This window comes from Momordica charantia (assembly GCF_013281855.1).
Source record: "Momordica charantia cultivar OHB3-1 chromosome 9 unlocalized genomic scaffold, Mcharantia_2.0 BLBB01000009.1, whole genome shotgun sequence".
Lineage (NCBI taxonomy): Eukaryota > Viridiplantae > Streptophyta > Magnoliopsida > Cucurbitales > Cucurbitaceae > Momordica > Momordica charantia.
In genome coordinates, this window is record NW_028275167.1 from 5,442,505 (window position 1) to 5,456,905 (window position 14,401).

Genomic DNA, 14,401 nt, shown 5'->3' on the forward strand with positions numbered 1-14,401 from the left:
TTTGTTCGTATTCTTGACAGCAATTTTCAGTTAAATCCATACTTCAATTTTTTTATTACGTCGTTTGTTGCACATTACAAGGTGTGGCGATGCATATTTATCTCAGACAAATTTAAGGAATGAATTTTGATGAGAAATGAGCGATAGAAGTGGTCATAGCAATTAATAAAGGAAAGGGTAATAATAGGAACACACTCATTGGACAAATTTAGCAATATTGTCGATAATGATGATTTTCTCCACGTATATAAAGAGGGTTAGATGAAAGGATTCTTTGGAACATTCATATAAATTTCTAACTTAGTACTCTACACAACGAGAAAATAAGAAAAGTAAAAGGGAGCTTAAAGGATGGGGCTCAAATCAAACTTTGTCACGTTACCATTGTTGTTATTGTTGTTGTCTACCGCTAAAGGTCAATCTGCTGGTGGTGCTGCTGCTGCTGGTGCTGCTACTGGTGCTGCTGTTGGTGCTACTGCTGGAGCTGTTGGTGCTGCTGCTGGAGCAGCTGTCGGTGCAGCTGCCGGTGCTGTTGGTGGTGCGGCTGGTAACGCTACTGGTGGTGCGGCTGGTAACACTACTGCTGGTGCGGCTGGTAACGCTACTACTGGTGCTGCTGGTAATGCTACTGGTGGAGCCGGTGGTGTTTTTGATGTCACCACCTATGGTGCCAAACCTGACACCGATATTACTGCGGTAAGTATATGTAATTAGTTTGATAGACCATTTCTTTTATACATAAAACAATTTTTTATTTAATATAATAATTCAATTTACAGGCTTTAATAAATGCCTGGAAGGAGGCATGTGCGTCGACCACTCCAAGTAAAGTGTTGATTCCAAAAGGATCTTATCAATTTACTGGAGCCACTATCAACGGTCCTTGCAAGAGTTCTATTGAGCTTCAAGTCGAAGGGACGTTAAAAGCTCCGCCGGAACCAAAAGGAGAAGGGTGGCTTTTTGTGGAATATGTTGATTTTTTGACAATATCAGGCACTGGAGTCTTTGACGGCAATGGAAAAGCAGGTTGGGAAAAGAATGATTGCCACAAAAGTAAAATATGTACCAAGCTTCCTATGGTAATTGGCGTTCTAATTATCTTAGCTATTTATTTTTGTTTTTTTCCCATAATTCATATATAATTAAAGCACACATATTCTCAATTAATATATATATGCTTTAACACCGATATTTTTTGTTTGTTTAAAATGAGCAGAGTTTGAAGCTCAATTTCATCACTAATTCAATAGTGAAGGATATAACTTCATTGGACAGCAAGAATTATCATATCAATCTTTTGGGTTGCAAGAATGTTACCATTCAAAATGTGACAATTACTGCACCAGAGAATAGCCCCAACACTGATGGAGTTCACATTAGTAGTTCTGAAGGGATTAACATTCTCGACACAAAAATTGCAACCGGCGATGATTGTATATCTGTTGGAGATACTAACAAACAAATTGTTATTAGTGATGTGACTTGCGGACCTGGACATGGCATTAGCATAGGAAGTTTGGGCAAGTACACCAAGGAGAAAGAAGTGGTAGGAGTTACAGTAAAAAAATGCAAATTAATCAATACTTCGAATGGTGTTAGGATCAAAACATGGCCAGATGCTGCTGTCTCATTCCCAGCCACTGACATGCATTTCGAAGATATTGAAATGACTAACGTTAGCTTTCCCATCATTATAGACCAAGAATATTGTCCATGGAATCAATGCAACCGAAAGGTATGTATTAAAACTGTCTCATTCATGTGCAATTTTTTATTAACTTCGAAAGGTATTTAGAAAAAAACAGATGCAAAGTTGAATTATATATATCAATAATGCTTTTTTTTTTTGTTCAATTCAGGTTCCATCAAGCATTAAAATCAGTAAAGTTAGCTTCAAGAATATCAGAGGTACTTCTGCTACGCCGATCGCAGTCAAAATTGTTTGCAGCAAAAGTGTACCATGTGAGGGTGTGGAAATTGCTGATATAGACCTTACTTACAACGGAAGTCAAGGACCAATTAAATCTCAGTGTGCAAATGTGAAACCCGTCATTACTGGAAAGCAAAACCCTCCCATCTGTGCTGAAGTTGCCCCTGCTGATGCTCCATCAATTGATTAATCTTTTTCTCGGGCTTAGAATCACAATAAGTTTCATGGAAAACCATTTTGTAGTTCACTTTTTTTCATAATATAATTTTTCTCTTAAGTATTCCTTAGTTACGCTCCATTTTGAGCGGGTCATGCTCTCAATAATTGTATTAGTATCATTTTAAAGTGAAATTATAGCTCTAGACATGATCAAAAGCTTCTTGGTAGTTACCTACAAAGCTTCAAAAGCAATTTTCTTAGTCGTTCGAAAATGAAAATTATATCTTCTAATTTGTTAAATTTGATTGCTTTGATATTTGTCCCAACAAATTTTTCGAATAAGCTTGAGGACTTTTTTAACTTTATATTTATTCGATAGCGCTATCGAATAAATGAGAGAAAAAGTAAGTATTTGGAACGGTGGAATAGTATAAATGAAATAGTTAATTTAATATTTATAATAAATTATTTTTTGGAAAAAATTAATAAATGGGATACTTTGTAAACTAATAATTAAAAAAGGGACAAAATAGTTTTAAAATATTTTTCTCACATTCTCACTTTTTAATATACTCACGTGCACGTAAAATTTTTTATTTTACTACAAAAGGATTTATTAATGAGTTTTTTTTTCTTTTTGAAACTAGTTTATTGATGAGTTTACTTAAATGTGACAATTAAAATATTTAAATAAATGTAGTATATATATAATTATAATTATACAATTTCAAGTTTCTAACATCTTTTATTTGTTAGTTTATGCTTTCCTTTCCTTACACTTATGTGAAAATGTTTATTGAAGTAAAAAAAATTCGGTTGTTAGTCAACATGAGCTTAATTCAACGGTAATTGGTACACCTCTCTATTCAAAAGTTAATAGTTCGAATCTTCAACTAGTGATATTCATTTTTTCCATGGGACCCCGTCTCTATGGGGGCCCGCCTAATTGGGACGGGAAATCTCCGTTTAAATTCCTCACGGGGAGGATGGGGAAAAAAACTTTCCACACCACCTAAATGGGGACAGGGACGGGAATACGTTCCCGGTTCCCCATCCCGCGTCATTTTTTAATATATATACACATACATACATACTAAAATAATTATATCCTTTTTATTATACATGTACTAAAAAAATAATGTATTCTTATCTACCGACCCACCTAATATATATTTGAGAGAGTTAGACCGCAATTAGATAAAATTTTCTTTAAGAAAAAATTAATTATTGAAAAATAATTAAAAAATATATATGAGGAAAAATTCCCCGCACATAACCCAATCCCACAAATTTCCCATGGGGAATCCTCACCCCGAACCTCTCAAAACTTTTCAGGGAATTTGGCGGGCGCGGCATGAACATCCCTACCCTCAACCGCACACATATTGTTCAAAAAAAAATCTCGAACTACTCAAATAAACAATATAAACATGCATATATATTAGTTGAGGTTGAGAAATTTAAGAGATTTGGAGTCATTATTACTAAATTTATCAAATAAACATTTAGTACAAATTAATTACTTAATTAACAATATTTAGTACCTCGTTGGATACTTGTGGTTCCATTAATAATATTTTGAAATAACAAAGCTAAAGAACTCTCATGGGTTTTAGAGATCTTATAGATGAAGCTTTTCATTAAGATGATTTTTAGTTTTACCCCTGTGAAAAGAGATTTGAACCAGCTGGTTAACCCAAGTGGTTTCTCATTATCAAGGTTTAGTTTTTCTCTTTTATCTTTAAAAAAAAAAAGTGTGTGTTTTTATTTTAGAATGGGTAAGAGATTTAGAAGTAGGACGAGTGTCTTGTGGGCTAGGGTGAATATTGCAACCAGGTAAGAAAGCGGGCTGCAAAGTTCGGAAATTCCAAAAATCGAGTGTCCCCCTCCTTCTCCTCCTTCATCGTCGTAAAATGAAATAACCAATCGTACCTATTGTCTCTTTTTATCCAAAGTATGAGCATGTACTCATAAAATCGATGAAATTGTGGGTGAATGACGTAATTGATATAGAAAACTCATAACTAATACCAAACCCAAAACTAATTCCAAAGCCAAAACCAATGCTAAATCTAAAACCAAAATTCAATTCCAACAAACCAAAACCAAAACCAAAATCATATTAAACCAAATCCTAAAAAAAAACTCAAATTAATCAACAATCAATATTCCAAAAGCAACCTGCGGTCAACAACCTAACCTACCATGCAATTGTATTTGTTATTCTCTCTATTTTCTTGTCCTAAAAATTATTAGAGCTAAGTTCACGTTGCACCTAATGATGGGTTATCTAATCAAGGATAAGAATAACTATTATTAAGGTTAATAAATAATTTATAAGTTTTCTTTACTCTATATTTGAACGTAATTATTTTTTAAAATCTTATATTTGTAAATACTTTAAAAATGACGTGCCTACCGACTATATATATATATATATATATATATATTAGAGTTTCTACTCTAAATTTGCAATGACTTAATTATATAAAAATATAGAGAGATAAATTATTTCAGTTTCTTCTTTTTTGCTCTTCATCCTTAAAAATATTATATCTTCATTTTTATACTCTTAAGTGATCTCTTTAATTGTTCAAAAAAATCCCTTGAAAACCTTACATTATCATAAATCATTTGATTGAAATCGTTAAATTTTAATTTTGCATTTGATAAAAACCATAGAAATTATTCCTGTCTTGAGATTTCATTTGGGAACTCAAAAAAAGAAAAAAAAACAATCAAACAAAACAAACCTCAATCATAAATCTACTTAGTATCACATAATACTCTTTCTTGTTCATATTTTTAGACAATGATTTTAAGTCAAATCCATATTTTTTTTTCTTTTGTTTTTTTTTACGTCATTTGTTGCACATTGCGTGGTGTGGCCATGCATATTTGTCTCAGACAAATTTAAGGAATGAATTCCAATGAGAAATGGTCATAGCAATTAATAAAGGAAAAGCTAATAATAGGGACACACTCATTTCACTAATTTAGCTAAACTTTCAATAATGTTAATTTTCTCCACGTATATAAAGAGGGTTGGATGAATGAACATTTGGAACAATCATATGAATTTCTAAGGTAGTAATCTAAACAACTAGAAAATAAGAAAAAGTAGAAGGGAGCTCAAAGGATGGGGTTGAAGTCGAACTTTGTCGCATTACCATTGTTGTTATTTTTAGTGTCTACCGCTGGAGGTCAATCTCCTAGTGGTGCTGGTGTTGCTGCGGGTGCTGCTGCGGGTGCTGCTGGTGCTGCTGTTGGTGCTGCTGCTGGTGCTGTTGGTGCTGCTGCCGGCGCTGCTGCCGGTGCTGCTGCCGGTGCTGCTAGTAGTGCTCCTGGTGCTGCTCCAGGTGGTGCTACTGGTGGTGCCGGTGGTGTTTTTGATATCACCACCTATGGTGCCAAACCTGACGCGGATATTAGTGCGGTAAATATATGTAATTAGTTTGATAGATCATTTCAATTTATACATCAAACAATTTTTTATTTAATGAAGTAATTCAATTTACAGGCTTTAACAAATGCCTGGAAGGAGGCATGTGCGTCGACCACTCCAAGTAAAGTGTTGATTCCAAAAGGATCTTACCTATTAACTGGAGTCAATATCAAAGGTCCTTGTAAGAGTTCTATTGAGCTTCAAGTCGAAGGGACATTAAAAGCACCAGTCGAACCAAAAGGAGAAGGGTGGCTTTTTGTGGAATATGTTGATTTTTTGACAATATCAGGCACTGGAGTCTTTGACGGCAATGGAAAAGCAGGTTGGGAAAAGAATGATTGCCACAAAAGTAAAATATGTACCAAGCTTCCTATGGTAATTGGCGTTCTAATTATCTTAGCTATTTATTTTTGTTTTTTTCCCATAATTCATATATAATTAAAGCACACATATTCTCAATTAATATATATATGCTTTAACACCGATATTTTTTGTTTGTTTAAAATGAGCAGAGTTTGAAGCTCAATTTCATCACTAATTCAATAGTGAAGGACATAACTTCATTGAACAGCAAGAATTATCATATCAATCTTTTGGGCTGCAAGAATGTTACCATTCAACATGTGACAATTACTGCACCAGAGAATAGCCCCAACACTGATGGAGTTCACATTAGTAGTTCTGAAGGGATTAACATTCTCGACACAAAAATTGCAACCGGCGATGATTGTATATCTGTTGGAGATACTAACAAACAAATTGTTATTAGTGATGTGACTTGCGGACCTGGACATGGCATTAGCATAGGAAGTTTAGGCAAGTACAGTAAGGAGAAAGAAGTGGTAGGAGTTACAGTAAAAAAATGCAAATTAATCAATACTTCGAATGGTGTTAGGATCAAAACATGGCCCGATGCTGCTGTCACATTCCCAGCAACTGACATGCATTTCGAAGATATTGAAATGACTAACGTTAGCAATCCCGTCATTATAGACCAAGAATATTGTCCATGGAATCAATGCAATAGAAAGGTATGTATTAAAATTATGTTCATTCTTGTGTAATTTATTATTAACTTCGAATGATATTTAAAAAATAATGCAAAATTGTGTTAAGGATCCCACGTTGATAAAAGAATGGACCTTACATGGGCTACTCCTCTCGTAACCAATTGGTTTTGAGATGGTACCCCATGAATATTGATAAGTTATATGTGTCAATAATGCTTTTTTATTTCGATACAGGTTCCATCAAGCATTAAAATCAGCAAAGTCAGCTTCAAGAATATCAGAGGTACTTCTGCTACTCCGATCGCAGTCAAACTTGTTTGCAGCAAAAGTGTACCATGTGAGGATGTGGAAGTTGCTGATATAGACCTTACTTATAGTGGAAGTCAAGGACCAATTAAATCTCAGTGTGCAAATGTGAAACCCACTATTACTGGAAAGCAAAACCCTCCCATCTGTGCGGAAGTTGCCCCTGCTGATGCTCCATCAACTGATTAATCTTTTTCACGGGCTCAGAGTCAAACGAGTTTCATGAAAAACCATTTTGTAGTTTATCTCTTTTCATAATATATATTTTTTGCTTCAATGTTGCTTTGTTATGCTCCATTTGGAATGGGCCATGTTCTCAATAATTGTATTAGTATTGTTGTAAAAGTGAAATCATAGCTTTGGATATGATCACTAATTTCTCGCTAGTTACCTACAAAGCTTGAAAAGCAATTCTTGTTCTAAAATGAAAATCATATCTTCTAATTTGCTTCAAAATGAGTCATTGACGAATTCGTTACATCTAATTGCTTTGATATTTATCCCAATAATTTGTTTGAATAACCTTTTGAGGAGTTTTTTAACATTTATATTTAATCAAACTTTTTCCTAATCTATAATCTATAATCTATATAAAAAGCATAATAGGGAGAAATTTATCTCGTTTTGCCTTTTATTTTTCGTCGTCTTCATTATTTCTTTGATGACAATTATATCATCATCTTTCTCTTTTCAAAATTTTCTAAAAATTCACCAATTCTCTCTCCCCTTCTTCCCCATGCCACCCATCTTAAATTCAAAATATTTTCCAAACCCTGCAAATTCCACTTTTCTTAAATAATTTTTTCTCCCTCTCAAAAACTTCATTCATCTCTCTCTTAATTCTTTCATTTTTTTTTTCTTTCTCGTTCACTTTTAGACCCTTTTATTCTCCATCCATCCAAATTTCTTACTCAAATGATTGAAAGATAGTATCTAGAACGAGAGAGAAAAATTAGATGGTGGGGATAGAGAGAGAATGAAATTTATAAAGATTGAGAGATATTATTTAAAAAGAGGTATAAAAATTAGAGCAGTCAAAAATACTGATATGGAAGAAATATTTTACGGACGATATTGACCTTGACTGTTTTAATAATATCCAAATTATCATACCTCAAGACCTCAATATATTTCGTAGGCCCAAACCATCCAAGTTGTCCCTGTTCATCTATCCTTCATTTAGTTTTTTTACTATCTCCCTTATTAATCATGGATTCTCTCTCCTAAACCATTCAAATTCTTGAAATGTTAAAATTATCTTATTTTTAATTTTAAAAAAATACAGATTAAATTCAATTTTTCAAGACCTTTTCACTAATTCAATTTTTCAAGACCTTTTCACTGCCCACGAGTTTAGTTAAAATTGAATTGATCTTTTATTTTTTTAATTTTTACTTTTTAATAGAATGGTTGAAAAATTGAATTGGTAATTTGAAATTATCCTTGATTTTTAAAATAATACCTAAATTGTCCTTTTTAGGTTATCTCACCTCTCATCCACGTTGTTTCTGGTTTTTTCCTTTTTTGTTTTTTCTGTTTTTGCCATTTCTAATACAACCTTTATTTAAATTTATATATTAATACATTAGTTTGGTGGTGGGTTATTATTCAATAAATTTCTACATATTTTTCATGTGTAAGAGTGACTTCTTGGAATATGAAAGATGTTGTTTTCTAATTTAATGATCTTCACTATCAATAATTAATAATAGAATTTAAATCCAAAAAGATTTATAACTTTTTCATCGTCTACTCATATAAAAAGACATTTTATTATAACATTCTTCACCAACATGAGCTTTATACTTTTTTTCTTTATTTTTAGTTCTCTCGATTTCTTGCTCTCAAAATCTCTCTAATTTTTAAAGCAACTCAAGATATACATGATATGTTCAAGTCGAATTCATATATCAAAGCTATATTTCAATTCGCAAGTTTATGTGGCTTCGTTGTTACTTTGATAAATTTTAATATGTTTGTCTATCTTCAAGAATGTGTGTATTGATTTAGTTTTATTTTTTAATTTATATTTTTTCTACTATTGTTTTTTATTTTATAATTACTATATTATTATGTGTTTTATTTTGTATTTGTTAATATTTTTTTATAATTAGTATTATTATGTTTTTTTATTTAAAACATTTGTGCATTGTTTATTTAAAATATAAAATAAAATAAATCTTTCTATCTTCCACAATTAAAATATTGATTTTTTAAATTCACAAATTTAATATTATTTTATTTTAAAAAGTCTAAATACTATCTCTCTATCTTTAATTTACAAAATCCAAATAAATATAATCTGAGTAAGAAATTTGGATGGGTGGAGAATAAAAGGGTTTAAGATCGGTCAATGAGAAAGGAAAAAAAATGAAAGAATTAAGAGAGATAAATGAAGTTTTTTGAGGGGGAGAAAAAATTATTTAAGAAAAGTGAAATTTGTAGATGTGGAAGAAAATATTTTGAATTTAAGAGGAGGGGGGGCAGAATTGGTGGAATTTGAGGGAATATTGAAAGAGAGAAAGATGATTGCAAAATTATCATCAAAAAATAAAGAAGATGATTAAAATTAAAAGGCAAAATGGTAGATAAATTTTCTCCCTATATTATACCTTTTATATATAGATTAAAGATTATACATTATAGATAATTCTCAAATAAGTTTTATTAAATATAATGTTAAAAATTTCCTCATAAAAAACTATTTTTGGACAAATATCAAACCAATCAGATTTAACTATTTCATCAATGATCTATTTTGAAGTAAATTAGAAGATATGATTTTCATTTTAGAACAAAAAAAAAATTGCTTTTCAAGATTTGTAGGTAACTAGATCATATTCAAAGCTATGATTTCACTTTACAAGAATACTAATACAATTATTGAGAACATGACGACTCCAAATGGAGCAGGACTAAGGAACATTAAAGTGAAAAAACAAATATTACGAAAAAATATAAACTACAAAATAGCTTTTCATGAAATTCGTTGTGACTCTGAGCCCGTGAAAAAGATTAATCAATTGATGGAGCATCAACAGGGACAAATGGAAGGGTTTTGCTTTCCAATAATAGTGGGTTTCACATTTATGCACATTGAGATTTAATTGGTCATTGACTTTCGCGGTAAGTAAGGTCGATATCAGCAACTTTCACATCTTCACATGATACACTTTTGTTGTAAACAAATTTGACTGTGATCAGAGTAGCAGAAATACCTTTGATATTCTTGAAGATGACTTTAGTGTTTTATGAAACATGAATAAAAATAAAAAAGCAAAAAAAAAAAAAAAACAACAAACATTATTGACATACATAACTCAATTTTGCATCTTTTTTTTTAATACCTTTCGAGTTAATAATAAATTGCACATGTACGAAACATGATTTTAATACACATCTTTCGGTTGCATTGATTCCATAGACAATATTTTTTATTTGACAAACTAGCAAAGTCGATAGGAGTCTCCTTTATCATCTATCTCCCTTGTTCTTGTTTTTTCAATTCTTTTATAATTGATATTAATATTTGTTATTATATTTCAAATTTCTATTCATGTCGGTTTGCTTTTGTTACAAAACTCACAGCCTTCCCACCTCTACACCTCTACGATCCTGGATACAGTGAAATATTTTGAGAATAGAGTTCAAATGTCTCCCCTCCCACCAATAAGACCCTCAAAAAATAGATAGAAGAGAAGAAAGTCCTCTTGTTGTATGTCCAGCCATATGTCGTATTATATTACTGTGTTTCACACTATATGATCATTATATTCAACTCTAACATAACTTTTTTTATATCAAATTTTTCATCTTTTTGAACCAAAGTAATAATAATATTTATAATAAAAACAACAAAATAAATATATTATTGTTTTATATTTTATACTTACATATTAACTTAACATATTAAATAGATCAATTTTACTCCATAGCAAACATTTAATATCTATTTTAGAAAACATCATAACTTTTTATTTTTTTTCAAATATGCATAGGTGTATTTTTTTTTAGTGTATTTTACCTCAACTTTGAGTTTTAAGTTAATTACTATGACTAAACTTTAAAAAAGTAATAATCAAATTGAATAAAAATAACTTATAATCAAATTGAATAAAAATCACTTATAGTTAACTACCCAATAATTGATAAATCATATATTTAATTTCAGTCATAAATTTTCATTTAAATGGTTAGAATATAAAAATTTTGTTTTTTATTTATTAATTTAAGAATTTTACATATATTCTATTATAGAATATTAAAAATTTTGCAATTATTTCATTTCCTACCACCATAAAATAACTTCATTGTTCTCATTTTCTATATAATGACTACAAAAACGTGAAAGGTGGATTTAAAACAAACCAAAAAAAAAAATTCAAAAAATATGTTGTCTTTAATTAATTATTTTTTTTTTTTACTAAATCTTCGAAAAAGATTTATGAGCGGTAGGAAAATTTAAAAAATAAAATAAAAGTGAGTGAAAACCTAGTAAACATTAAAAACAAAATTATGCCCTTATAAACACATTCTCTATCCTTCTAATTAATAGTATGTCAATTAACTTGAACATAATTTAATTCGTTAAAAAAATTAATATCCTTATCTGTAAATCAAATGTTGAAAGTCTCATCCCCATATATGTACTATTGGCGCTAAAAAAAATGTGTAATAGGCAATTGGCGCTAAAAAAAATGTGTAATAGGCAAATCCAATCAAAATTAAATTAGTAAACATGAATCAATCATCACTCAACTAAAAAACATATGGATTAGATTAAATTTATTTCCTATATAGAAATCTCCCACATATATTAAATTATATGTTGGAAGTGATATTCAACTCACACGTGGCACATCTTGATTGGATAATGAAAGTCACATGTGGCATGGATCGATAAGATTCATTTCCTTACCTTGATCCTATTACTTATGACCAAGTCGATGCAAAGCATGGTCGAGCCGATCAAGCTTCCTGGAGATTTCGTTCCTAATCTATTGGATGAACCGATCAGCTTCACTTCGGCTCAATGCCAATCTCCAACAGACTCCACGATGTCGCGATTTACGGTTACCTTAACGAGTGGTTGAGGCCTTATCAGGGACATTATCGGGTTTTTCGCCTATAAATAATAGAACCCACTTGCCTCATTTTCAGATACGCGAATACTAGATACTCACTCGAATTTAGCTCGGTCAGATACTGACTTTGGTATCGGAGTGTCTTCTATTTTGTAAGTCTCATGTTCAACATATCTCCAACTTGTCTTCCAAATCATCCTATATCCAAGTCGAAATTCGCGGAGTTAATCAATTTCTTGATCAAACGTTGTATAACCATGAAACCCTACCCCATTTCTTTTTCAATTTATTTAACTTCAGCTCCCATTTTGATTCACTTAAAAAAAAACCAATAAAATAATCAAGCACTATTATTTATTCCAAACAAGTTTTGACTTTATCTCCAAATAAAAAAAAAGTTATAAAAAAAGGGTCAAAAGCGTAATTAGCCTTCTAAATTTGGCTTGATTTGCTGATGCTTTGCTTACCATCCAATTTGCTTATTCCCTTTTTTAAATAAAATAAAAACAAAAGTAACATAGAAGACAAATTCAATCATATATTATATTTAATTTCTACTATTATAATTTGATAAATATTTTAAAAAATGTTATCCTTATTAAATTAATGCTCACTATATGAATAATTGGTTTAAAATAGTTTGGCAAGTGGTGACTAGGGCCTTATTTGTTTTGTGTAACAATCGAAGGCCAACCTTATCCCTCAAAAAAAGAAATGTTAATAAATAAATATATGGCCATTATGATATGATAATACAATTGCTTTAAATTGTGACCTTACAATTAACACAAAGGGTATTCTTATTTCATAAGCTAAAATATGAATATCTTCACAAAGTGATGCTGTACTTTATATTATTTATATATATAAATGTAGACCAGCTTAACTACTTTACTAATCTCGAATTTTTTTTTAACTATTTTATCTTGATTCTTAAAAATTCAAATATTTTTATTTTGGTTCCTGAAATTTGTACAGATATTCGTATTCGTGGTTATTACTATTGGGTAAACACTTGATAGATGATTTCACTTTATTCATATACTTCGGTACAAATTTGTTTCGATATATTTTTAGTTATCTTATAAAGTTCAAAAATCAAAATGAAAAAAATAATTACATTATTATATACTTTTGGGATGTGAACACATGTGGGTAATGGGTTGTTGGCATTGGAGAAAGGTAAAATTAACAATTAGTGGTGGAGAATTTTGTAGTTATCAAAAAAAAAATTGTACAAAGAGAGAAAATTTCACCCATACATCATCTCAATTTTCAGATTAAATTTTAATTTCGTTAAATTAAATTAAATGGTAAAATTAACACAAATTTCTATTAGAGAATAAATTAGCATTAGTCAACATGAGTAAACTATACAAACTCCTATTCTTAGGGTGGAGTGTTCAATTTTCTATACCCATATTTGTTGTACTAAAAAAATTAAAAGTGAATTCCTAATTATGACTTTTAGGAAGGTAAAAAATGTTCACGACCAATTAAAAATATTTTTCAAAATTTTCATGGGACTATAAAATATTTAAAAAATTCTAAAACTACTTAAAATATACTTAATAAGCACTTAAAAGTGATTTATTTTAAAACACTTTTTAGTAATCTCAAATTTACTATCAAATTCAAATTGTTGAATGACAAGAAATTAACTCAATCTAATCATATACATCACCTAAAATGCATCAAGCATTTAAAGTTAGACTTTTTAACAACATCAAACATAATAATATGGAAGCTTGATTTTGACTTTATCTAAATTATTATTGGCACTTCAAATCCAAACACGTTGAACTTTGATCAAAATGAAAGCAACCAAATTCAAATATTTTTATATAAATCTCCTTGTCAACATGATTGAGGGAGATTAATTTGTTTCATTAAATTTCATTTTGGGGCCAAGATAATATTGAATCCGTTTTGATTCTCTTTAGAGAAGAATGGGTCTAAGGATGAAAAACAATAAGAGAATATAAATGTCTTTTCTAATTAAACAATGAGGAGATCCATAGGAGAAATCATTCTTCTTTTTTTAGTACAACAATTTGGAGACATAGAAGATCGAACCTCCGACCTCAGGGGAAGAAGTACATGTCAATTACTGTTGAACTATGCCCATCTTGACAGAGATTATCGTTGTTAATTCTAAATCATTACTCCATTAAAATTTTGGTTAGAACTTTGGGATTTTTGTAGTATAAATAAGTTCATTTGCGATAATTTTATAGAGGGAGACGAAAATAGCACTCCAACCTTAAACTGGAAAAATATTAGCAAAAGATGTCACATGAGCTACGAGTGAAATTTCTTCCTCAACAATTATCGTAACATTATTATAAGCACTTACAGTTGAATATATAGCAATCTTCGAAATAGTAGCAAATCTAGTACAAGCTAAAAAGATTTACAATTATGATCTGATTTCTTTTAAAATGCATCTAACATATCTCAACTCTAG

At 30.4% G+C, this 14,401-nt stretch overlaps 2 protein-coding genes across 2 annotated transcripts; both read left to right on the forward strand.

Annotated features, from left to right (window-relative positions):
• LOC111021092 (exopolygalacturonase) lies at positions 1-2,371 on the forward strand. The gene is made up of 5 exons (XM_088118116.1): positions 1-430; positions 638-696; positions 780-1,079; positions 1,217-1,735; positions 1,860-2,371. The coding sequence occupies exons 1-5, from the start codon at positions 352-354 to the stop codon at positions 2,118-2,120; spliced, it is 1,218 nt and encodes a 405-aa protein (XP_087974242.1). The 5' UTR covers positions 1-351; the 3' UTR covers positions 2,121-2,371.
• A 2,728-nt stretch (positions 2,372-5,099) lies between these two features.
• Positions 5,100-7,320, forward strand: LOC111019177 (exopolygalacturonase). The gene is made up of 4 exons (XM_088118117.1): positions 5,100-5,525; positions 5,610-5,909; positions 6,047-6,565; positions 6,779-7,320. Exons 1-4 carry the CDS (start codon positions 5,229-5,231, stop codon positions 7,037-7,039), a joined length of 1,377 nt encoding a protein of 458 aa, XP_087974243.1. The 5' UTR covers positions 5,100-5,228; the 3' UTR covers positions 7,040-7,320.
• The last annotated feature ends 7,081 nt before the right edge of the window (positions 7,321-14,401 follow it).

Bases quoted from the DNA above. Each gene is read 5' to 3' on its own strand.
- LOC111021092 (XM_088118116.1), top strand. From the start codon at position 352: ATGGGGCTCAAATCAAACTTTGTCACGTTACCATTGTTGTTATTGTTG. The intron at 1,080-1,216 runs GTAATTGGCGTT...TAAAATGAGCAG, and splicing joins TATGTACCAAGCTTCCTATG to AGTTTGAAGCTCAATTTCAT. The intron at 1,736-1,859 runs GTATGTATTAAA...TGTTCAATTCAG, and splicing joins GGAATCAATGCAACCGAAAG to GTTCCATCAAGCATTAAAAT.
- LOC111019177 (XM_088118117.1), top strand. From the start codon at position 5,229: ATGGGGTTGAAGTCGAACTTTGTCGCATTACCATTGTTGTTATTTTTA. The intron at 5,910-6,046 runs GTAATTGGCGTT...TAAAATGAGCAG, and splicing joins TATGTACCAAGCTTCCTATG to AGTTTGAAGCTCAATTTCAT. The intron at 6,566-6,778 runs GTATGTATTAAA...ATTTCGATACAG, and splicing joins GGAATCAATGCAATAGAAAG to GTTCCATCAAGCATTAAAAT.